Genomic DNA, 27,525 nt, shown 5'->3' with positions numbered 1-27,525 from the left:
ATTTTCCTTATTTTCCTAACCTAATTAATCCCTTTGCATTATTAATTTTTTGCTGTACAAAGTATGGTAGTATTTGTGGATTCAAAATTTCTTAGAATTTCAAACTTTTTTGATAATTACTAATTTTTAAACAAAATGCTTGGTATAAAGAAGTAATTTCGAAGATCTTGAAAGAATAGTTAAATGCATCTATTCCTTTTCTACAACAAATATTATGATTATAGGATTTTCAGAATGATAGGCAAATCTATGTACTAGAAGTTAGTTCTTGTTTCTATGAAAAGCTGTTGACTCAAAGTATTAAAACATTTGAGTACAAAGTTGTGACTCGCATTTCAATATTTTCTTGCAATTACAAAATTTTTGAAAAGAGAATATTTGAATACTAAGTATAGACTCGAATTTCAATATCTTCTTGCAATTACAAAATTTTTGAAAAGAGAATATTTGAATACTAAGTATAGACTCGAATTTCAATATCTTCTTGCAATTACAAAATTTTTGAAAAGAGAATATTTGAATACTAAGTATAGACTCGAATTTAAATATCTTCTTGCAATTACAAAATTTTTGAAAAGAAAATATTTGAATACTAAGTATAGACTCGAATTTCAATATCTTCTTACAATTAGAAAATTTTTGGTAAAAAAATATGTGAGTGCTTAGTATGGAATCTTGCAATCACAAAATCTTTGGAAAGAGAATATTTGAATAGTAAGTTTGTACTCGAATTTCAATATCTTGTTAGAGTCACAAAAGTTTTGAAAAGTTATTTTTTATGAAATAAATAAATAGCCTAAAAGATCTTCAAAGAAAAGTTAAATACGTATATTCATTTTTTTCAAAAACTATTACTACTCGTATTAGGGAGCTTATAGAATAGAGTTTAATCCAGTACAATAGTCTAAATTTCAATGTAAAGCCGTTCACTCTTTATTAAAACAAAATGAACATATTTTTGTTATACTGTATAAAAATTTTCATTTTCAAAAGAATAACGGTTTCATAAAATTTAAAACTAATATTAATATTTGTCAGGGATAAAAACCAAAAGAGCCCATTAAAAATCCTGATAAAGGCAAAAAATATGGAACTAAAGAGTATTTAACGGAGAAATAGGGATCAGTAAATACAAATGTTGACAAAAATTTGTATATGCTACCGAATATACTGCTGAGGAGAATTTTTAGTTATAGGTTATGTATTGGGTTCTCAAAATATATTTTTTCTACAGTTAATTTAGCTATTAGGTTCTCAAAATATGCCGAAGTCAAAAGTTAACGTTAGATTTTTATTATCGTTTTTGGAAGAAAAAAAAACATCTGAAACGTTCATGATGAAATTTTTTGAATATTTTTTCCAAACGCAATAAGAAAAATCCAGCTTTAGTTTTTGACTTCGGCACATTTTGAGAACCTAATATATAGCAAAATTAACTATAATTTTTTTTTTTAATTTTGGCTATAAAAATAATATAAGGCTATAGAATAATTATTGAGAATTTGATGAAGACAAAAATTAAATAGAGGCCGGGATAGCCTGGCTGGTAGGGCTTTGGGCCCCATGTCCAACAGGTCGTGAGTTCGACGTCCGCCGGCCGAAGACTCCCCATGTATAAAATGATGACTGCTGCACTTTAAAACAGTAGGGTCACAAAGTCCTTCATGTTCTCACAACAAATCAATACCTCTGGGGGTTTCTAGATCATGACAAAATTACAATCTGTGGATGTATGAATGAGTCCGCCCTATAAACGAGCTGTGACATGTGAGACTGAAGTCTTATTCTTTGCAATTCATGGCACCCCTGAAAAACTAGAAACTCACTCTCTGCCTTAAATTTGCTTGGTTTCACCAAGCAAACTTGCGGATATTGGCAAGTGGAGTTAGAAACAACAACAAAAATTAAATATGAATTTTTATCATCGTGTTCAAAAGGTTTGGCTTAACATGTGACTGTGAACTTTAAGAATTTGAATACTGGAAAAATCAACTAAAAGTTTTATGATAAATATTTTCATAAAAGGAATCAAAATTACTTCGATTTTGTGTTAATCATGTAAGGTGTTAAACATCTTGCGTCAAACCAGATATTGCTGTTTAAACATTTTTATCAGAACGAAAGGAATTGGATTTAACTTAAAATAATTATAAATAAATTAATTTTCTTAAAAAAATTTCTGAAATTCAGTCAGGAAAAATTCTTTACGTATAAAAATTTAGCATCATATCTTGTTGTTGGAGGCCTCATTCGGAACTTAGTTTTTTTCTTCCGCAAAGGCGTGGGAGGATATCTCACCCCAACGCATTCCACACTAAATCTGAGCTAAGAAACGTCATCCGTGTCTGACTTAAAATATGTTCTTAAATAAACAACTAGCGGATGTTTTCAGAATATTCTTTTATTTTTATTTTGCCATTAAAAATGTCACCACGAAACGTACTAAACGATAAATCTAAATTAGACTGTAATTTAATGCCTTAGAAATTGTGAATAATGTGTGTGTGCTAAGCATCAGAACAACTGTAAATGTCTTCACTAAATTATAGCGAGTATTTGTTTAGTAAAAAAAATAATAACTTCAATTTGGATGTATTAAAAGATTAGAGAAATTATAAATCTCTTTACTCTCTATAATTACTTGAAATTTTTAAAAGAATAATAACTTTAATGTGTTCTATAAGAAGAGATAGTGACAACTTAAAATTTTAAAATAACAATAATTTTAATATTTCAGAAAATTAACTCTACAACCCGGAAATACTGATCTGATTTTTCTCTCCCATTCGTAACAATGAGAAAAAAAAACTAAAATGTCCACGCTTATAATTCCTGAATTAAACAACTGAATAGAAGAAATTTTTTTAGAAAAATAATAAGATTTTAAGAGTATTTTATTTATATGAGTTCAATTTTCTTTTTGAATCAAGTTCAAATTTGATAATCGTAATTTGTTTTCTAAAGTCTTAAAAAAAAAAAAACATAACGCAACAAGAAATATTATTCATATTAAATAAAACAATTCGTTAAAATAAGATATACTTTCATTTTTTTTTACTTTTTATACATTTTTAATAGATCCATACCATTTTATGTAACGTTGAAATTAAATAAAGTTTGTTTTATTGGTCAGTTATGATTATGATATGATATATGTCAGTTATAGCTATGATAGTTAAATTACTACATTATTTCACCAATATATTGTATTAGCAATAATATCTTAGGTTATAATCATGATACTTCATTATCTATTGAATTGTACATCAATCTATTATCCTTAACACTGCACTATTATAAAATTTGGTAAAATTCTTTTTTATTGATTTTAAGGAACCAACTATGTATTCTTAATTTTACTGAGCTAAAGTAGTGCTTATTTTGGCAGGCATGATTAATTTTTATATACAGATATGACAAAGAACACTATTTAAACTATTGGCAAGCAAAGTAAACTATTGGCAAGTAAAATATTGTCAGAAAATAATGAAATTCCACGATTATATATATAGATAGATATATTAAAATACAAAAAATTACTACAAAAATGGTCACTTTAGATATGCCATTGAACATTGAATATTACCACTGTGTCTTAATATGCTAAGTCGAAGATATTCTACAACTTAGTGATAGGACTTTTTAACTAACTGTTAATGAGATTGGAAATCTAACTTTGAGATCAGCCACTAAATGTTATTTTAAGAGGTGCTATCAAGTAACATTTGTTATTTTAGATACTCTGCGTGTAAACTAGAGTATGATATTTTCTGAAATCAAACTAGTACATTTGTCTACTGGGCAAAACAGGTTTATAAACAGGTTATAAACTCATCATTAATTATAAATATAATCAAATTAAATGAAACTTTCTAATCATATTTCCATTGTGTAGTTTATTAATCTTCTTTTAAACAGAATTAAAGAAAACAAAGCAATGTTGGATGTTAGTGATAAATGGAAAAAAAAAATTGATCCTGTATATAACGATTTTAAATAGTTTTGCATTCTATAAAAAATAAATAGAAATCTCATGTCTAAAAAATTGTAAACTATCACACTTTGTACAGTATAATTTTTGGAATTTGCATTTTAAAACCTTTTAGAAGTGTGTCTTTGGACTAATTTGCTTTGTATCTTATAATTTATTCAAACTATTTTCTCGATAGAACTTGTTAACTTTTAGCTACTTATCCCTTATTTTTACCTTAAGCAATATTAGAAATAACGCATTTATGCTTGTTGTAGTCACTAATTAGTTGTTTGGAAGAGCAAATTTTGTTGAACAACATGCAATGAAAAATAAGTGAAAAACTACTTGTGGTTGAAGTGAAGATCCATTAAGACATTATTTTTATGCTGTTTGTTACAATTTTGATAAAATTGTACCATCAAAAGCAAAAAAGACAGTGCAAAAATGTACATTGTACCATCAATAATACTAAAATTCATAGTATGTGAGAAATACTTGACATATGTGAGAAATTATTGAAATTTTTTACTCCATATATTTTTTTTGTTGGCTTTTTTAGCAAATTTATTGTTTTAACTATAATTATCTATTCATATATATCTACATGAAAGAAAAGATTCTGGTAAAATTACCGTACTGTATGGTAATAACATTTCTGGTAAAAAGAGCATGACTATGGTATTAAAAACTTAAATATACAGTATTTAAACCATTCATTTGGCAATTTTTCCGTTCATATGGTATCGTTTTATTTTTGGTTTTCAAAATTATAGTCCTTGTTACCACACATTGAGTAAAACATGTATAACTGAAAAGTAAATTTAACCAAGTAAATGGTTTTTGTGCCGTTCTCTTAGGTATTAGGATGAACTTACCTAATTTTACCACAATTACAAAATTTTATCGCCTATTATAAAACCATATTTTCTTGTTAATTTTATCAAATCATTACCGAAAGACCGGCTAATAATTACTGAGATTTTTGTTGTTCCTATAGAGACAAAAACATGGTAAACTTTACTATATTCAGGTAGTTTTGACCATACTATTTTTCTCAGTGTAAAATTTCTTAATCCCCTCAACAACAACAAAAAAATAATAATAAAAAACTACAGCTTTTTTTATTAAAAATCATTTTATCAGAATTCGTCACTTTTATAACTATTTAAGTAACTCAAAACCATCAGTTATTTAAAGGATAAATGATTCGAATAAAATTTTATTAACTTATAAATTTTTATACGCACCACCTTTATCACCTTCTTCAAAATCTTATTATCATCCTATTTAAATAACATTTTCTAAATATATTTATATTAATATTAGACTTCATTTAATGCTTAAATTTTTAACGCTAATTTGATCACCTTGAACAAAATATTACTATCTTCAAATTATAAAACAATTGTGTAAACAATTCATTTATTTTATCATCAAACTTAATTTAATGCTTATTTAATCACCTTGAAACACAATCTTATGCTCTTCAAATTCAAATAAGATAGTCTAAACGATATATTTACTTTAAGATCGGACTTTACCAACAACAAATTAAAGAGCTTAAATTTTCATTTAAGCTTTTATCAAAAATATCCCAGTAAAAAAATAATAACTATTAGAAGATGATCCCAAATTCCCGCCTTCTCAATGACCTGTTCTCCTAATTACTAGCTCCAGTGAGCTTTATTAACAGCTGGCGAGCTATTTGTCATCAGAAGTTAACTGAGCCAACGAAAAAGGAAAAGACCATTAGCAGACATTTTCGGTTGGGCCCTTACCACGCCAAACCAACACGGCGGCCAAGTTTAAACACCATTTAGTCCTCAGGGCGCCAAGCGTTTTATTGCCAGACTTTTGGACTGCTTCACAGTTTCTACAAGTTCTCTTCTAGACTTTTTGACCTTTTAAAGTAACTTTCTCTCCTGCAGTAGAAGATATTAACTTATTGGGAAGTTGAAAACCAATATCATGAAAAGAGTTAGAAGTAGATTGATATTACCTTGAAACTATGCAATATTTTCAAAATAAGCCAATCATAGTTTCAACTGCGTTATTTATAGGAACTTGTGATAAGGATATCAATTATTAATTTGTATTGATATAGACAAGATATTAATTGATATAATCAAGATATTAAATTAAGAACTATTCAATATTTTGAAATTAGTTAATCGTAGTTTAAAAATAGATTATACATGTGTGATATTTATAGAAACTAGTGATAAAGAAGTCAATAGTTTATCAAGGATAAATATGTAAAAATTATTCATAATTTAAACATAATTTTTCGTCTGCGATATTTATAGAAACTAGTGATAAAGATGTCATTTAGTAAATTTTATTGATATGGATATCAATAATAAATATTATCTTAAAACTATACAATATTTTTAAAATTAGCTAAGCGTAGTTTAAAATAGGTGATACATATGTGGTGATATTTTATGCTGTTAGAAATTTCTCGGAAGAAATGGTAAAACCACAATTTGCTTGACTTATTATACCATATTCAAATAAAATAGTTAAATAACCATAAATAAGATGGTATTCAAACTGTTAACTGTGAGAAAAACTGTTTATTAACTGCTTTCACCTAATACGGTTAAACAACCAAAATTTTTCGCACCAACTAGGCTCACCTAATGAAGCCACTCAGTTTCTTGCAGCTGAGTTCATATTATAGCCGAGAGGGCTAATCTGTCAATCTCGTGATTGACAGAACGGGGTTCGAGTCCTGGCGTTGACATCATGATATTTCTTCCATTCCCTTCAACACGTGAGGAGTTTCCAGCTTTCCCCAATTTGTGCCCTGTATTCTCCAATGCACATTACCGAACGAAAAGCCTAGTTCGGATATCCAGTTAAATTTCTTTTTTACGGTTTCGAAGCCTAGTTGTAAACCGTTTCAAAACCGTAAAGGTAAAAAATGTTCTTTACCGTAAACTTTACGGTTAATTGGATTAACAGACTGCTTCAGGTTATTTGACAGTAATTTTAGAATGAAAATTCTAACAGTGCAGTGATAAAGATATCAATAGCTGATCTATGATTACACATTAACAATTAATTGAGCAATACGGATATTTACATAAGCGAAATCGATATCAATAGTTGATTTCGGACCTGGTATATTAAACGCTACTTACAGTTCAATCAATAATTGATTAAACTCTATTAAGTAGGTTACTCGTGAAGATATTAACATGGTTAAAGGATAAGGGAATTCATGCATTAAACTGTTCATCATGTTTTATCAAAGGTAACTGTGCATAATCTGAAGATTTATTTTTTCTACTAAGTTTTATTCCTTTTTCTTTTAAAATGAATTTCATTAAAATATTAAGAAATAGAATCATATTGCCGTAAAACTACGCAAAATGTCTGAAATCAAGTTAACCACAGTAAAGAAATAGGTCAAATATGTGTTGTTTATAAAATACATAAATTAATTATATAAATATCAATAATTGATTGAGTGATATAAATTTCAATAGTTGATGAGCGATAAAATTATTCATAGTTGATTGAAAAATGTACATAGATATGGTCATCAAATTATGAATAAGTCAAACATGCATCATCTAGTGATATTGTAACTATTTTTCCATGTTTTTCACAATTTAAACAATGAAATATTCGTTTTGATTATTGTTTAGAATTTATAGTCTCTTTGATTTAAATAAGTTTCCATGACTTAAATCTCTATGGTTTATTCATAATAATCTCTATGATTTAAAGAAAGTTTATCTAAATAGTTTATATTATAGATATATTTGACTGATAATTTTTATTGATTAGAGCAGTCAAGTACAAAATATTAACATAAATTTCAAGAAATTTATTCAATCCAAAAAATCTCGTCAATTTTAAGTCCGTTGAGGCATGTGTATAATGTTATTTCTTTTATTAAACCGTGTTTTCAAAGACATTTTAACTTCTAACTCTACCCGTAAGTAAAAGATTGGATTTAAGTTTAAATTCTATTTTTGCTGCAGAGAAATCACTTTCTTACGTAAAACATTTTTGACTTCTCAAGTGAATAACTTTAATAGAAAACGAAATTGATATTTGTGCGAAAACCTTGTCTTATGTTACTGCAGATTTCTTTACAGTTTAAGAAATCCAACAATTTGTTTATTATTAGGCTTCTGATTCAAAATTAAATATTTTATTCATTAAAATCCTTAAAATAAATTTAAAAATACATTATGATTGTTCTTTACATTGTAATTGCTTTTCTCTAACTCCAGGTCATTAAATTCTATATTCCCTATTATATTGTATTCTTTTTCGAAAATGAGTCTTTAGATCTTTTTCTCAGCTTTTAAAACTGATTTCATAATTCTCTGTCGAGAATTGTAGCGTTAGCATGATTCATATTTTGACTTAATAGAATAATTAAATGAGAAATAGTAGAATTTAATGGCACAAAATCCGGAAGCTGCTCTACTGCTTCAAATCACCTATTATAGTTATTACATCCTAGATCAGACAAAATTATTCGTTGTTAGAAACTAAAACTGAAGCTTAAGTTAAAGAGAAAATAAAATGAAATGGTGAAATAGCAGTTAGGTTATATGTTGAAGGATCCGTTCATAAGAGATGTTGCTCTTTTTTTTTTCAATAATTTTGAACCCCTCCTCTTCTTTGTCACAAAGTGCCAAATTCCAAGATACCCCTTTTGTCACATGTCAGGAAACATTACATAAACATGTTCTAGCAATTTAGAAACAAAACACATGTTGCAAATCATATTTCATTATTTTTAGTAAATATTTAGGTAAATCTCATAGAGAAGATAAGTTTATCAAAATTTCTGATGTTATTCAGATGTGAAATTGAGCAAATCAGCCTATATTTGAGCAATTGATAAATAATTAATGATATGGTTTATTTATTAATAACTAATATTTTAACAAATAGTGTGACTTACATATTTGTTTGTATGATTGTTAAGTCATTATTCTTACGTAGATCAAAAAGTCTCATTTAGGTATCCGAAATACTGTTAATATATGTTTCAAAAAATGTTTCTATGATGAAACCTTGGAAACGTCTCATTCTGAGATTTTTCCTTTTAAATATTCCACTTTGGCTGCCATGCAATATTTTTATTATTGTTAATGAAAGACGGAATGTAGAAAAGGGACCTTTATGTTTTGTTTTCTTTATTTCTAATAAATAAGTATGACACACATATATTTAACGTTATAATATTTGAAACGTCTTTGCATTGTTGTTTAAACATTTCGCAAGTATAAGTGGAAGGTTAAATATTAGTTCCCCTAAAGCGAGTGTTTATATCTTTTAGGTAGTAAATAAAAATGCTTCTGGTACCTATAAAAACCTTTTTTTGCACTTTCTGGGACCTTTTTTGCACATAATACACGTACTGACATGAAATCTTTACGCTTTTATCAAAATCTAAATTGTAATAGAAACGTTAAACACAAAAAACACAATTAATTTTTCAGAAATTCACTCTCAAAAAAAATTACATAAACTTATGTATTATTTCAAAAATGCCTCTGTGGTGTAGCCTTAAAAATATCATGCAGTGTTTTAGCAGTAAATAAAAGTTTTTGTGGTATTTTGGAACTATTTTTATACACCAATTACAAAAAATCCCACATTTTAATATATAAATTTAAACTATTATTTTATAGTTTCAAAACGTAACTGAGAATATTTCTGTTGCATTTTGAAAACAGTTTTTGATATATGTGTAGATATAGAACTGTGTAGTAAAATTTAAGAAAAATTTAAACAAAAAAATAAACTAATTTTTTTTTCCTGAAAAGGGTGCTATCGTACTTCTCTGCTTGAAAAATATTTCCTAGTTCTACAATGTCGTCAGTTAATTATTTTTGTTTTTACCAAAACTTGCATCAATAAAAGGTTGGATTAAATATTTATTCAAAAATTTAATTTTAAAATTTTCATTTATTTACTTATTTTTTTATTTTTAATGAATTTATATGACAACATCTAAATCTTGATTTGAACATTTCATTTGGTTTAATAACCAACGCACGTTTATTGTAAATACTGATTTATGCCATAAAATTATTGTTGTCATTCCCTGGGAAGGATAGCTACGAAGTCTTTTTCTTTTTATACCGCCAGATGGCGTTCTTTTTAAATTTGTATGTGTTTGTTTGCTTTTTGTTAATAAACTTTTACTTTCTATCTGAATCTCGATCCACGGACTACAGTTGGCAGCACGGCTGTGGTTTTGAAAATTATGACGCAGTAAAAAAGTTTCACTTAGTTTCGCCGTGATTTACATCGTTTGGATTCCAAAATCAAAATGAACAGGGATCTGCCGAGTATCCCACTGCTGAACAGTGATAACTTCTATCAGTGGAGTATTAAAGTCAAGGCTTTGCTGACACTTAAGAAAATAGCTAATGTGCTAACTGAAGAAACCCCCGTTGATCCAAAGTTGCGAGAACAATGGACTCTAAACAATGATGACGCAGTTGCATACATACAACTATCGCTTTCTGATGACCAAAGTCTTCAGTTCGCAAACGAAACTAACGCTAAAATTCTATGGGAAAAAATTCAAAGCACATTTACTGGTAAAACAGAAGATCGAAAAATCGATGCAAGTAACGAAATAAAAAATCTTGAAATGAAAGAAAATGAAAATGTGTCAGACTATATTGCAAGATCACGAGGACTTCAAACGAAATGTTCATCACTTGGACTGCAGATTTCTGAACGAGAACTTGTTTATTATACTGTTAGAGGATTAAGAGGAAAATTTGCAAAAATAAGAGAGATCTTGAAAACCCAACGCGAAAAACAAATGGAGGAAATTTTAGAAATACTGCGGGAAGAAGAAAACATCCTATCAAAATTAAGAAATGATATTCCCAGACGAACAGAAGCATTCGGAGTAAAATATAAATATGAAAATAGAAGCAGGAAGAAATGTTTCATCTGCCATAAAACGAATCACCTAGCTAAAGACTGCTATTTCCGAAACAAGAACGAGGGAAATCAAAACCAAACATCTCAAGAAAAAAGAACATTTTCGAACTTTAAATCGGGTATGAACAAAACCAAAAGCAATAACGCTCATTGTGCATTTGAAAATCAAGATAAACATTCTAGTGAAAATTTCGCACTTACCGCTGAACAAGAACAACACCAAATAAATTCTAGTGCTACTGATAAAAACAAAACTGTTTTCATTTTGGATTCTGGTGCTACTTCACACATGGTAAAAGATTTAAACTTTTTTGAAAACTTAAATCATGTTAATGGAATAATACAATTAGCAGGTAAGAAGTCAAATTTAATTTCAAAAGGAATCGGTATTGTAAAAGCTACAACAACAGTTGATAATTGCAGTAAAAATCTAACAATATATGATGTAATATATGTACCAGATTTACGAAACAATTTAATTTCAGTATCTAAACTAATTGATAAAGGTTATAAAATTAAATCTAATGGTAATGATATTTTGATTTTAACTAATGATAATCGCAGTGTTTTAAAAGCTGTAAAAGTAAACAATCGTTTCGAAATTTTAATGGAACCGTGTAATAACATTTCACCTAAATTTTTTGATTATAACGATGTAACTAATTCTGAGTTAGAATGTAATGAAGTAAGTAACTTAGATACTTATAATATTTGGCATAAAAGACTATGTCATTTAAATCCACAATACATGGTTAAAATGCAAAATGTTATTGGCATAAATTTTAAAGATTTTGAAAATTATCATTGTGAATCTTGTGATATAAGTAAAGTAACTCATAAAAGTCATCCAACAATTAATATTGCACAAAGTAATTCTGTATTAGAGTTAATTCATGCGGACCTAGCAGGCCCAATAAATTGTGATTCATTAGGAAATTCAAGATATTTTTTAGTTCTAGTGGATGATTTTTCTGGGATGTACTTTTCTTATTTTTTGAAGCATAAAAATGATGTATTTGAAATGTTTTGTATGTTTAAAGAAAGGTATGAAAATTTAATGAATAAGAAAATCAAAAGATTCAGAGCAGATAACGGTCTAGAATTTGTTAACAACGAGATTGATAGTTTTTTAGAAAAATATGGGATCATACATGAAAAAACAGTACCGTATAATCCTTCGTCAAATGGACGTGCTGAGCGAGCCATACGAGTATTAGTAGAAAGGGCTAGAACATTATTATATGAAAGTGAATTACCATTAAAATTCTGGGCTGAAGCGATAAATTTTAGCACTCACATTTCTAATCTTTCACCGCGTAAAAATAAACAGAATCTTCCGATTGAAATATGGTCAGGAAAAGAACCGAAACTTAACTACTTAAAAGTATTTGGATGCGTCGTTTATTTTCATATACCTAAACAATTCCGAAATAAATTTGATGTTCCGGGAAAACGTGGCATTTTCGTCGGTTATTCTAGAGAAAGGCGCGCTTATAGAATATATGATGTCGATAAAAATATTGTAATTGAAGAGCGATCTGTTAAATTTAGCGAATCATTAAGAGGAAGTAAATTTCTAACAAACAAGAATGAATGTAGCATATGGAACATTGAGGATTTGACCCAGTTTAATATGCCTCTACCACAGATCGAAACTGAAACCCAAAACTCCCCTCCAACTGAATCAAGCAGTGAACATTCTTTTTCTCATAAATCTTCTCAAGAAAGTGCTGATTCACAAAATGAAAATAATCAAAATACTCCTGCATTAAGACGTTCTGAAAGAATTAAAAACAAAATATCCGCAAACGCGAACTTAGCCTTGAAAGGATCATCTATTCCTCAAAATTATGACCAGGCGATAAATAGTAATAAATATTCCGAGTGGAAAACCGCAATGGAAAACGAACTTCTTTCGATGGAGAAACATAAGGTTTTTGATTTAATTGAGAGGCCTAAGAAGGAAAAAATAATAAAAAGTAAATGGGTGTACACAATTAAAAATGACAATAATAACAAAATTTACAAAGCGCGACTGGTTGCAGCTGGATTTAATCAAATTAAAAATGTTGATTATTCTGAATCATATTCACATGTGGTAAATATTGAATCATTCAGGTTATTGATTGCTTTAGCAGCAAAATTGGATTTATTTGTTAAATTTTTTGATATTAAAACTGCTTATTTATATGGTGATATTGATGAAACTGTATATATGGAAATACCTCCAGGTTTTGAAGATAAAAATGGTAAAAATAAAGTGTGCAAATTAAATAAAAGTATTTATGGTCTACCTCAATCTGGTAGAAATTGGCATATAAAGTTAAAAAATGAACTTAAAAAGATTGGTCTCACTCAACTTGCATCTGACGATTGCGTATTTACTAAAATTAATGATAATGACTTTTTCGCAATTTGTGTATACGTAGATGATTTGGCAATATTTTCTAATAATCCGAAATTATACAAGGAAATTATTTCAAAACTTAATCAAACATTTGAATTAAAAGAAACAACTAACGATTCAAAATTTTTAGGCATTGAGATTTCACAAAAAGAAAACGGAATTGGTCTATCTCAAACTCATTACATTGAAACTTTAATGAAAAAATATGGTTTGGAAAATTGCAAGAAAACAAATATTCCCATAACTAAAGGTGAAGATAGATGTTTTAATCCTACTGATGATTTAGTAGATCAAACTGATTATCAGGAAATCGTCGGTGAACTTTTATATTTAGCAAATAGAACCCGACCAGATATTGCTTTTGTAACTAGTTATTTATCACAATTTAATAAACGTCCTGAAAAAAGGCATTATGTTTTGGCCAAGAGAGTTTTGAAATATTTGAACGGTTCAAAAGATAGAGTCTTGTTTTATAGTAAAGAATTTGGTATTTTAAACTGTAGTGCGAATGCAAGTTGGGGCAATGCAGAAGGAGGAAAATCTTTTTCAGGTTGTGTAATTATGATAGGTAATTCTCTTATAACATGGAAAAGCAGAAAACAAAGATGTGTAGGACTATCAACATGCGAAGCTGAATTATTTGCTGCAGCTGACACAGCTCGAGAACTTACTTGGATAATAAATATGTTAAATGAACTGAACTGTAAAAAATTTATTGATGCTCCTGTTACTATGTTTTCTGATAGCCAAGCAGCTATTGACTGGTTGAATAATGGTAAATCTTCTAATAAAACCAGGCATGTAAATCTTAAATTTCATTTTGTGAGAGATATGATTGAAGATAAAATTTTAAAAACTGTTTATAAGAATACTAATGATAATATTTCTGATTTTTTAACTAAAGCTGTAACTTTTGAGAAGTTAATTTTTTCTTTGGAAAAAATAAGTTTAATTTGAAATTTATGTTAAGAGAATTAATATTTTTTATGTGTATATTGTTATATGTGTTAAAAAGTAAAATCCTTCTCGCAGGGGGAGATTGTTGTCATTCCCTGGGAAGGATAGCTACGAAGTCTTTTTCTTTTTATACCGCCAGATGGCGTTCTTTTTAAATTTGTATGTGTTTGTTTGCTTTTTGTTAATAAACTTTTACTTTCTGTCTGAATCTCGATCCACGGACTACAATTATTCGCAGTTCCTATTTTAATATCTTATAAATCTAACAGTTATGCACAGCATCGAAGTATCTTTTGTCAGTTACATTAAATTCCTTACTTGGGATATCCACCACAAATTTACTTTTAAGTTGAAAAGAGGTAAATCTGAAAATGTTCTTTCTTAACCAAAGCGAAATCGTTAGGTCTCTGAAAAACTGATCTGGCTCTAAGCCCCTCTTCCTGAAAGAAGATTTATTACTTGGCTCTAATGGGAACGATATCCCAATTTTACGACACCGCTGACATGAAGCGCCTGTCCATCTTTCTTGGCCGAAATAAGGAATCTCTAAAAAAAGACGATGGAGAAAAATACGAGCTTCAAGAGTCAAACAAATTAGAGAGTAGGACAAAATGGTCACCGCCCGTCCCTTCTATTGACTGGGAAGAAAAGAATTTCGCTGATTAAAAGAAGAAAAGTAATGCAGGAAAGGTGGAAAAAGAAGAGGGTTGTGGCTCAGAGAAGAAATGTTTGGCAATGACATTTACTAAAGGCGTGAGCGCGTAAAATGAGCCCCATCTCTTGTACGAATTTTCTTTCTTTCTTTCTCTTTTCCCATTGTTATTTCTACGATTCCGAAAAAGATCGAGCTCTAATTTCCTCATTATTTCTTCACTATTGTCAAGTGTCTATAAGGGTTGCAGTCATCCAATATGTTAAGTACTTAATCTCAAATAGATTTTTCAACAGTGGGGTATTCAACATTCATAATATAATATATCTATGGTTAGTTTCAATTAGTTTTGAATAACAATATTTGTTTTATTTTGAATAATTAAAAGATGAAAGGGTTTTAATGTCCCAATAAGAAAGTATTACGAAATTCATAATATGATGAGTAATCAATTTTGATATACATTTTTTGAAATTGTGAAATTGTTAGGGTATTCAACTGTCATAATATCATATAGCTATGTTTAGTTTCAATTAGTTTTGAATAACAATATTTGTTTTATTTTGAATAATTAAAAGATGAAGGGGTTTTAATGTCCCAATAAGAAAGTATTACGAAATTCATAATATGATGAGTAATCAATTTTGATATACATTTTTGAAATTGTGAAATTGTTGGGGTATTCAACTGTCATAATATCATATAGCTATGCTTAGTTTCAATTAGTTTTGAATAACAATATTTGTTTTATTTTGAATAATTAAAGGATGAAAGGGTTTTAATGTCCCAATAAGAAAGTATTATGAAATTCCTAATATGATGAGTAATCAATTTTGATGTACATTTTTTGAAATTGCGAAATCGTTGGGGTATTCAACTGTCATAATATCATATAGCTATGTTTAGTTTCAATTAGTTTTGAATAACAATATTTGTTTTATTTTGAATAATTAAAAGATAAAAGGGTTTTAATGTCCCAATAAGAAAGTATCACGAAATTCCTAATATGATGAGTAATCAATTTTGATATGCATTTTTTGAAATTGTGAAATTGTTAGGGTATTCAACTGTCATAATATCATATAGCTATGTTTAGTTTCAATTAGTTTTGAATAACAATATTTGCTTTATTTTGAATAATTAAAAGAGGAAAGGGTTTTAATGTCCCAATAAGAAAGTATTACGAAATTCCTAATATGATGAGTAATCAATTTTGATGTACATTTTTTGAAATTGTGAAATTGTTCGGGTATTCAACTGTCATAATATCATATAGCTATGCTTAGTTTCAATTAGTTTTGAATAACAATATTTGTTTTATTTTGAATAATTAAGAGATGAAAGGGTTTTAATGTCTCAATACGAAAGGATTGCGAAATTCCTAATAAAGTGAGTAGTTAATTTGAAACAGTTATCCACAAAAATTGTTATTTTGCCACAAGACATTACAGAAGTTGAACGTGTATGTTGGATAAATTATAATGGAATTATATATGTAAAAATGGTTTTAGTTACGGTTAATAAAAATTTTCTATTCATTTTATTTCGGATTATTATATTTTATTTCGGATTATTTAAAAGCATAATTGTATACAAAATCAATATTGCTTTTTTCTACGTTCCTTTAGATACTATGTACTTTAATGAGTTTAATTATGGGTACTTGGACTTACTGATTTTTGATCCAGCGATTTTTGTGAAGCTAACCAGTTTGTAACAAGTATTTCCAACTGTCATAAACATAACATTTACTAGTGAACAATATGTTACTTATAGATATGGTTTTTAATGTGCGATTCATTTTATATATTTTTTTAAAAAATGCTATTGGAACTATTATTAAAATGCTATTGGAACTGTTAATCTTCAATATAAATATATATGTCATTTATTGGGACGAATTGGGACAAAATAATTCTTTATTAAGCATTAATTAGATTTCATAACTCAGATCTTCCAAACTTTCAGATTATTTAGTTACTAAGCTTTTTATATATTATTTATAGTTAATATTGTTCTTTTCAGTCACTATTATTACTTCTGTATTTTTAAATAATTGTGCGTTGTATGATAAACGAAAATTTGGTTTAAATTTTGTGACTGTATTTTTCAATGGCAAAAACTGTCACTTTTTTTGTTTATAATAAAAAAATCAAATAACATCAAAATTTTTTTATTTATTTAAACTACTTTTTTGTGTAATATAACACATTTATTAGCATAAAAAATAGATTCATTGAAGTTTGATATGCTGTTCTGATGTTCGCTTAAAATAGGCAAATAAAAATGGATGAAAACTTTTTTGGTTCTACTATTAACTCCAGGGATGTACTTAAGTTCTCTACAAGAAAATATTTAAAGTAATTATAAGAAAAAATTTCTGATCACAATACAATTTTCACTTAATTTTAAACTTTTTAGAGATATCATATTTATATGCTTGCATTATTTCTACACTTGACCTTACAGTAAATCGAATAAAAACAGATTTATTTCATCTCTAGTTTTTTGTTTTGATTGAAAATCTCTATTACTCAATTTTAACGAAGTTTAGGAAGCAATTTTATATTGAATGCACAATCCTCAGTATGCATGCTAAACAAACTGGTTTTTTATTGTTATATTTGCATATGAAGACTTGTATGCTCATTACAAAACATCCTTTACAAGTCCTATCCTAGCTTGCGAAAAAACTGCTCTAATTGAAAAAAAAAAAACATTACAAAGATGCGTCTATTGCAACGTGGAGGTAGCTGATTCGAGTCCTACCGTGTCCCAGTTGTATGCATGTACTGCCTTTCTCTATCTTGTGCTATCTGTATATCATCTTGACCAGGGCACATTAGCTGAGTATTAGCTGAGCTTTGTAATGAGTACACAAGCATACGTATGAGTATATAATAATAAATAAATAAATATATATAAATAGATGCATCCAAGGGTACGTTGGGATTTGAACCAACTACCTCTACGCTTCCATGTTAGAATGTTGGGACAGCCTTGATGTAGTAATTTTTCCCCCTTATGTATTATTTAACCACCGACAAAAAGCTAAATTCTTTCTTTTATTTACGTCGCCCTTTAAACTGCATAATCATAAATCAACAGAGGACCGAACTCCCAACCTCAAGCCATCCTACAGCCTAGATCTCCAAACAGCTGTATTACAAGACAACGCCACTGATCCCGGTCAAAAGCAAAGTTAAAAAGTGTGTACTGCACTGTTGAAATTGCTGACTTTTGCTTAAAATTACCTCATTTTGAATCATTTACTACTAAACAGCATGATAATAGAAAAAATATTTGACTTTTACCAAAAAGTCATTACAAAAATCATTTTACAAAGGTCTTGGGGCTCTCTCTGGCCAAGTGGTATCACCCTCCAAAAGCTGTGCAAAGCGTGGAGGTAGCGAGTTCGAATCCTGCCGTTACCCTGGATGTATCTTCGTGCTGTCATTCTCTCTATTGTACTATCCGTCCTTCTATTTGACAAAGGTTTATTAGCCTAAACTGAGCACACAAGCCTGCAAATGTATGTAAATCCAATAAACAAACAATAAACTTTAGTCTTTTGGTGTTCCCATAGAGCCAGAAACACGATAAATTTGATCATATTTTGGTTGTAGATATACTTTTTTCTCTGTATATATAAAGTAGCTACATTGTTAACAATAGTAAATCTTCGATTTCATTCAAGATAAACAACAACGATTGCAATATTTGAAAATAGCGTTTATTTTGTTGAGTACAGTTATTGAAAACAATTGGTCAACTGTTACAGTACCTAGAGATAAAACTTTATATTAATTTTCTATCTTTTTACAAATATCTTATACGCTGCTTGCAAATAAGTCTTTGTAACCAATAAAGTACCTGCAAAAAGCGTTTTTTTGTTCACATAAAAGAAGAGAAAAAATACATAAATAACGTCATCTTTTATTAAATAGCTGTACATCAAACCTTTTTTTCATTATGCATTACATTTATCAATTTTCTTTCTCGTAGGCGTCGACTTCACCTTACATGCCGGCTATCGCAGGTCACACGGCTTCGTCTTTCAGTCCATACTTAAGCCCTAGCCCAATGATCCCTGCTGGAATGGTGCCCGCAGATGCTTTGGCCGCCCCACCTCCACCGCCCCAACTTACTTCTATTGTGCACACACCTATTGTCACACAGAAGGCGCCTCGAACTGACAGATTAGAAGTAAGTTTGTCTTTTTTACTATATCTTTAAGAAAAAATCATCTAAATAGTATCTATAAACTACCTTCTCAGGTCGTGATTCTAATGTATCAAAATAATAAATTAAACAAATCCACCTGTGCCTGATCCTGTGATAGATCTAGTTCAAATTTTATTAAACTTACGTGCATAATACGTTTGCTCTAAGTTCATTGTTTTCAAGCTCTGTGAAAAAAACCATAGTCACCTTGTTGTTATTAAATATGTATGAACTAAATTTTTCAGTTGCTCTTTTTTACTATATCTTTCAAAAAACTCATCAAAATAGCTCTTAAACTCTTTACTTATAAACTACCTTCTCTAGTCGCAATTCTAATGTATGAAACTGATAAATTAAATGAATTACCAAAAGGCCTGTAATCAGTGTTGATGGATCTAGTTCAAGTTTTATTATACTTGTGTGCATAATATGTGAAATCTAAGTTCACTGTTTTTAATCTCTGGGGGAAAATATCTTCGCCTAGTTAGTAATTTTTTATGTATGAAATAATTTTTCGTGCATGATATGTCAGCTCTAAATTCAATATATTTAAATTTGTGAAAACACAATCTTCACCTGGTTTGTAATTTTATGTAAATTTTTCATTTCTTGTATTCTGTTATACTCAAGTATATTTGTAGAATTAAAACTAATTAAATATGAGCAAATTCTTCGTTCGTGTGTGCTTAAATTTTTTATAAATGTTATGTAAAACTTTCTAAATTAAACTATTTCATTGTTTTGTGTCATTGTATTGTATTTGAATGCTTAGAAATGTAATAATTGTTTCAAATTGAGTTAGAGGAATCATCGGGAGTACTATTTTTTTAAATGGTCAAATATATTTAGAATTTCATAAATACTTTTTACTACTTACTGAAAGACTTTTACTACTTACTGAAACACTGAGTCGGAAATCTTAGAATCTAAAATTGGAAAACATTGTCTTAAGAAAAAAGCGTGGATTGTAGATCCAGATATAAGAATAGAAAATAACATCTTCAAACAACTATGTCTGCAAATGCAAGCTATTTTTTAAATGCCAGAAATATCTTATGTCACTTATTTTATATTTTGCTGTAAGCAAAAATAATCTGATATCGGTCATTAATCTTGTAATTTTTTTTAAAAATTTCCTGTTTTAAATGGGAAATAATGACTCTAACCAATTTTTATTTATTAACGTAATTTATCTTACGAAAAATAGAAATCGTTTATTTCACCGGAAGTGCAAAACACCACTATTTCTTCATTTTGTTATGCAACAAAAAACAAATTTTGTGTCTCCTAACATTTTTTATGCAAACGAGGTTTAACGACAAAATTTGAAATTAAACGTAAATATTATCTACTATATAAATTAAAAATAATAGTTCCAATCAATTTTAGTTGGTTAATTTAATTTATACAATTTATCGTTTTTAATGTTATGTATACGATTATCATTTGCTTAACCAAAATTCTTAATTTTGCATTTTTCCACACACTTTTACGCAAATATAAACTAAGATATTTCCCAACAATCTTTGCTTGAAGTTTGCCTAACCCTAAAGTTCTGTGTAAAACTTATGTTTTTAAGCAAATAAAACTAGCTAGGATGTCTTCCAACAATCTTTATGTGAAATATGTTAGGCTTAACCCTAAGTTCTGAAGTAAAACTTATGTTTTTAAGCAAATAAAACTAGCTAGGATGTCTCCCAACAATCCTTATGTGAAATATGTTAGGCTTAACCATAAAAAGCGCTAACTATATTTTTGGGAAATATTTTCTTCATGAAAATACCAAATAACAATTCTAATCAGTTATTATTTGTTAATATAATTAATTCAGTGTAAAAGTGATGTTTTTTTATTTCAACGGAAATCTTTAACACCATTTTTTCTTAATTTTGTTATGCAACAAAAAAAAATGTCTTTTTACAATCTTTATACGAAGTAAGTTTAACTTCCAAGTCTGACTTTTGCACATATGTCATCTTTCATGGAAGTGGAATATCAAAATTTCAAAAAATCATTGTTTGTTACTGTAGTTTATCCGGTGTAAAAATGACGTCTTTTTGTTTTACCGGAAATCCGTAATACCATTTTTCTTCGCATTTTTAAAGCAAATAAAAACTAACTTGAATGTCTTCCAACAATCTTTCTCTGAAGTAAGCTTAACCACAAAATCTGAAATTAAGCAGCAAACGATTTTTTTTTTTCTTAAATGTCTCCCAAACGATGATGTATGGGTCGTTTGCAGATTGGAGTTGAGGGGCTCAACAGCTGGCGTATAATGAAAAATAAATTTCTTTTGCCCTTTCTTCCTCTCATTGAGTTCTTTGCATATAAAAAATTCATTTTTAGTCTTTTTGAGTTTAGAAACATTTATTTTACTTCTTTTTTTATTTCAACCTACAATCTTGTATTGATAAGAAAAGTACTAGAATTTAGAAAATGTAGTGGAATGATCAGATTTCTTGACTCAATAATGCAGCTTTCGTTTTCAGGAAATAGTTTGGGAATGAGTTTTTTCCCCATCTTCCTTCGTATTCTTTCCACCGTCACGATTTTATTCAGTGTGTTTGCTATCTTTCACTGAAGAAAGCGTGGTGACATTTTACGGATGCTCCATTGCAGGAAATGACTTCACAGCGTTTTTTTAATGGAGTTCTAAATGAATAAATAACGAAAAAGCCTCCTCCAAAACGTGGGAAGGAAAAATGCGACCGAGCAAGAATAATTTGATAAATTTGTTAGGTTACGTCATATTTTAAACACCATTAACGTAATTTAATCCTCTTGTCTTTAATTTCATTTTAAGACTAGAATTTAAATTGATGACCAGTTTGGCTTTTATATATTTATTTATTTATGTAAGATGCATTCATGATGAAACTTAAATTAACATGCTTGTCGGGTTTTGTTTTTATGACATACGACGTTTTGGAATGAATTTGTTTTTAAACTAAAAATCGTAAAGCAAATCGGAAAGGGTATTCCCATAAAATTAATAATTTTGAAGTCATTCGTTTAAATAAAAACATCAACTACAATGATAAAAAATAGGGGAGAGAAAAAAAACCCAGATTACCTTTAAAATTCGTTACCTGATAAACGTGAATGATGGCAGCACAAGTCTTGCAATGCTTAGAGCTGGTGCGGCTGATTAACGTGAATTAATATTTTCATCAAAACTGTACTTCAAAAATTAACTTTTTATTTATGTTCCCGTATGTTAGATTTATGGTAACTCTGGGCAAAGTTGTTATATCGGAATTTCAATATCTTTCGATATTTTGTCTGGATATACAGATATTCAAGGTACTTAATGATATTTTTCCAATTTTTTTTTATTGATAAATATTTTCGTTGCCCTAACGAAACTTATGAGCATTCTTAATTATCGCTTTCGATATTACTCACGATACTATCGTTATTGATAATTATCGTTGTCTATAATTATTTTGATATTATCCTATTCCATAATTAGCATTATAGAGGAATGCCCTATGGTTACTCCTGAGGTTACCCTATTCAATGTTTATCGTTACCTCGATATTATCATTTTCGATAATTATCGTACATTAAAGATTCATAGTAAGACATAAACCTTCAAAAATATTTTTGTAAAGGATTCTTTTTTACTTTTATTTATCAGGGTGTTTAAAAAATATCGATATTTTTAATGATACATAGATTTTTTTAAAGCTCTAATTTATACATACAAGGAAGATTTATCGAAACAAAACGTGAAGCAACACCATTTTTACTCTTACCAAACTTATTTGATAAATTATTTTTTTCAAAATGTTGTTTCCAGACAAAACTATTCATAACTCTTAAGGTCAAGATCTTTTCTTACTTTAAACATTAACTTAACTTCAAGACAACAGCACTCATCCTGTTTCCTTATTGCCGAACACCTCCAAAAAATATTTATTAAAATACATCGTTAGTATTAATTTACGCTTTGTAAAGGTCAGTTGAAAGCAGAATCCATTTTAAACCAAACTTCTAAAAATAAAAGGTAAGAAAATTCATCTTTTGCCGACATTTAAAAACCAAGACTAAATAAATAGAATTAAAAAAGGAGTTTTGAAGCCAGACTGCGGAGATTTAAACAAGAATGAATGTGAGCATTTCGCTTTAAGGATTAATGGTTTCAAACAAGTAATGGTATCGAATGGCTGTCGCTCGAATGCTAATGAGAATAAATGCGGTCAGCCTTACAGACTTTCGCCGCTGTTATTAAGGACATTAATAGGGGCTTCATTAGGACTAGGCGCAAATAAATCCGATGCCTCCACCCTCGTCTGGGCCAACATTCATCAAAGAGCAGCCATTAAAGAAATTCTTTATACGATGACCTAGAAGCAAATCCTATTAAGAGGGTATAATCTTCGTGACAAAGTGAGAAACGTCAAGACTTTATTATTTTTCACCTTCTTTTTTAATAAAGATATGACGCCATCTAAGGCTAGTTTTTTTTTCTTCTAAACATTGTATTTAATTTAATAGTGCAAGCCTGGTTTGCCTTAAATTTCAGTTTATTTTTTGAATCAAAAGGTTGTATAATTGTATTAATGGTTAATAAATGTCTTAAAAATTAAATTATTTTTTTCCCGTGAGAGATTTTGGCTTTATAGTTTACAAATAGATTTTGCACAATTCAAAGCAGAAATATAATGTTTATGAATTATTTTAGAAATCCAAGAATCTGGAATCAAATGCTTTTACGAATCTTCGTATAATTTTCGTGACAAAGTGCGGAACATCAAGACTTAAATTTTTTAACTTCTTTTTAGTAAATATTTGAAACCTTTCAATAAAAGTTTTTTGCTAAACATTGCACTTTAGTCTTAAATTTAAATTCATTTTAAGAATAAAATATTGTATATTTCAGTTAATTCAAATAAAAAACTAAAAATTAAATTATTGACCTTTCTCATCAGTTTAAATTAAAAACAAAATATAATATTTATGAAATAATTGTTGGTCGAGGCACATTTTTCTTTAGTTTTGCAGGTTAAATATGTGAAAACAAAACGAAGCAGTAGTTCATAAGCCTTTATTGGTTGTAAGCTTGAGCAAAATAAATACTATCTTGTTCAAAATTATTCTACTTAATTTTAAATTGAATTTATTATGAGTGAATTTATCATTTAGTGTAACTTTATATTGCATTTTCAACTTTTGGACACGATTTTCATATTGCAATGGTAATCCGCATGAATAATTTTGATATTTTATTTTATTATAAAATAATAAAAGGTAGAAAAAAAATATTTTTTGTACTAAAGAATTTTTGAATGACGCTATGTTAGAATCATTTCTTGTATTAAATTCTAAACATTTGCTTTTGAATAAAATATCATGTATGAAACTTCTTTTTGAAGATTAATTGTGCAGTGAGTGAAAAAAATATAAAGACAACATTAAATTGAGCGAAAATATGCCTTATTTTAATTTCATCTGAATGAAGCCTTATAAGTTTGACTTCTGTTGCATAACTTTGTAATAACTCTTCATAGCGCATAAAAAATAAAATTTTGCTACAAAATATGAATTTTACAAAACTCAACACTAACGGATAGATGGAAAAAAGTAATAGGACATGCTCTGCAATACTTAAAATGTTCGTCAATAATCAAGAAAACTACCTTTTTTTACAATCACTTGAATAAGCAGAGTGATCAAGATCCTGAGAAATCTCTTAAAATGTCCACGAACATTTTTTCCGAAGCGTCTTTTATAGCGAAGACAAGATACTGTTTGCATTGATATTGTGTGCCATTTTTAGAAAATTCTCGGGCTAGATGTCCCCATGAGTTTTCGATTTGTTTAAGATCGAGACTCTTCGACAAATAAATTAAATTTACAGAATTAGCTTTAAACCAGAGTTTTGCGCTCTTAGAAACGTGCATCGAAGCATTATCCTGTTGAAAAATATAGTTCACTGAAGTAATCAGTGGCGTTTCAGAGGTAACAAACCCTAACATATTAAAATATTTGCCGAAATTTATTTTACTTTTTGAAAAGGACTGTTGGAGTTGCCCAATTTGCGATAAAAGCGCCCCAAAACGTCACTGAGCCAAAACCATATTGACGTTTGGAAAGCAGGGAGCATAATACCATAAATTTGTGCGATGTTCTTCTTGAAAGTATGCGTAATACAGTAAAGTAAGGAAAAAAAAGGTATTAAGCACAAAACAAAAAGGCAATTTTTTAAAGCATAGTTCGGCAATATTTTATTTGTATGAATAAAGTTGTCTCAAAATGAAGTCAAATGCCGTAACTAAGCTATTTTTTTTTTCAAATTTATTACAATTATATGTTCAGAAATAACCAGATTATGATGATGTTTGCAAACAGTTGATGTTGTGATTCCCATAACGCACTTATTGGTGTCATGGGAAAGTAAAACTCATTCATCCGATGGACTCACTTCACCATGTCATACTAGTATGATGTATATGTGGTTGGCTAATTAAAAAACCCGACTCTTTGCAAATATCGCTGGCCTTTTTCAATACACCGAGCTAATTGGAAAAGTCTTCTGTATTTTCTAATCTGCCTGATAATTTTCACGCTTATTAAATTCAACCTAAATACATTTAGGACTATTAGGAAATCTGCGAAGAATATATCAGTGAGACTGAATTTTCTACGACCTTTTGAAATAAACCTTTAATAAGGCTATTTACCCTCACTAATCTAGGCTTGTTGCAAACTGACTGAAGTAAATCTGGCAAATTTAGCAATGGGTGATGTATTTTCAGTTACCCTGGTGCATAGCAAAATGATGGCGGTTGCAAGAAGCCGAATTATTCAATTAGGATTCAACATACAAAAAATAAGCAAGAATGAATAATTTTTAGAAAGTGACAGTTAAAATGTGTGTCTTCCGTATGATGGCATAGCTGTCTTTTTCTCATTCAATATAAAATCTAACATTAAAGGTCCTTTTTCTCATTTAATATAGAATCTAATATTTAATGGTTTTGCAGGAGCGTGAGCTGTTTTTGATGATTGCTTCCCTGTTACTTAACTATCAATAAGAAAGCGATTATTTAACATTTATTTTATGAACTGTTATAACAGCAAAAGTATATTGTTAAAAATACCTTTTAACTAATACGTAAATAAAAAATGGGTAAAAAACTCTTTGCAAGATTGACATCATATTTCAAATAAATGCGCCATACTTAGAGTATGACAACTTGGAAAATAATCGATTTCATACTCTTTTTAAAAGCTCCATCCTTTTTGAAAGGTCATTCTTAACTTCGGAAAGTTACTGAGAGCTTGTCAGAAAGGGGGGTAGAGTATCTTGACTTGTTTGTCTGAGGCAAATCCTTCTCTTCACCTCCCAAAAGATCCACCAATTCAACGTTTCTGTTAATCACACGAAAAACGTTCCTTTCGTTCACAAAATCCCATCGATCAGCCAGAAAGACATCGCTAACAAATAATGTTCACGCCTCGTACATCTTACTTGTGATCTCCTCAATCACGCTTTTTACACCCAAATTATTGGACGCATTCCAAACTATGCTATAATCATTCCCATTTGCACTATTCTATTGAATTTATCCGCAACGGAACAGTGCTGTTTCTTTAAAACAGCTTTATATTGTTTTTAAGAAATCCATTCCAAAGAATAAGTTTTTCTTGTTTCCAAATGAACCTATTGAATCAAAAGCGTTAAATTTCAAGTGGTAATTACAACCTTAAGCCTTGCTCTAATCCCGAGATTTTGAAACCTAATTATCGTATTTCTGGTATCCTTAAACAAGCTTTTGTTTCTTCTCTAACATTTTTAAATTTCTGTCTAGTTAGCAATTTCCTTTTCAAATTAAACGGTATTTTAAAGAATTAGAAGAATTTCATAGATGTGTGAATATTTGTTGTGAGCATTTTAAAATTATTTGTTTCTTCTATATTTGTTTTATTTTAATAGGTATTTCAAAAGTAGTGAATTTGTTAAATAAAAATTAGGCAACAAACTTTAATGTTACTTTTATGTCGAGAATTAAATGCACTTTTAACATCAGATATGAAATAATTTTATTCTTATATATCTAACAAATGTTAAAGATGCCCGCCCTTTTCTTGCAAATTTAGTTTGCCTGCAATTTTCTTTTATTAGCACCGAATTTAAAGTAACTTTTGTCAGTTTAGCAAAGGCAAATCTTAATAATTCATTTTAAGGTATTATTCTTCTAATTGGTTCCGTGAATATGCCAAATTTCTGCACATATCTGCTATTCACTGGGCCAATTCCCAGTGCAAAAACTATCCCGATTCCCTAATCATCCCCTTTATATTCTCAGTGGTGTATGGTGTGCCAGTGCTATGTAAAGCAAGCAAAAAGACGGTCATGCCTCAGTT

General features: G+C 28.9%; 1 protein-coding gene across 6 annotated transcripts in view; it reads left to right on the top strand.

The window, feature by feature from the left end:
- LOC107438554 (muscleblind-like protein 2) overlaps positions 1-27,525 on the top strand; it is a 407,949-nt gene that overhangs the window by 357,096 nt on the left and 23,328 nt on the right. For all 6 annotated transcript variants that reach the window (XM_071187782.2, XM_043043157.3, XM_043043159.3 and 3 more), the window contains exon 3: positions 18,934-19,134. In XM_071187782.2, coding sequence (XP_071043883.1) covers positions 18,934-19,134 — 201 coding nt within the window. The remainder of the gene's footprint in view (positions 1-18,933; positions 19,135-27,525) is intronic.

Source organism: Parasteatoda tepidariorum, chromosome 11, assembly GCF_982258835.1.
Source record: "Parasteatoda tepidariorum strain Cologne lab strain chromosome 11, Ptep-v5.0, whole genome shotgun sequence".
NCBI lineage: Eukaryota > Metazoa > Arthropoda > Arachnida > Araneae > Theridiidae > Parasteatoda > Parasteatoda tepidariorum.
This window is presented reverse-complemented; position numbering and strand designations above follow the sequence as displayed.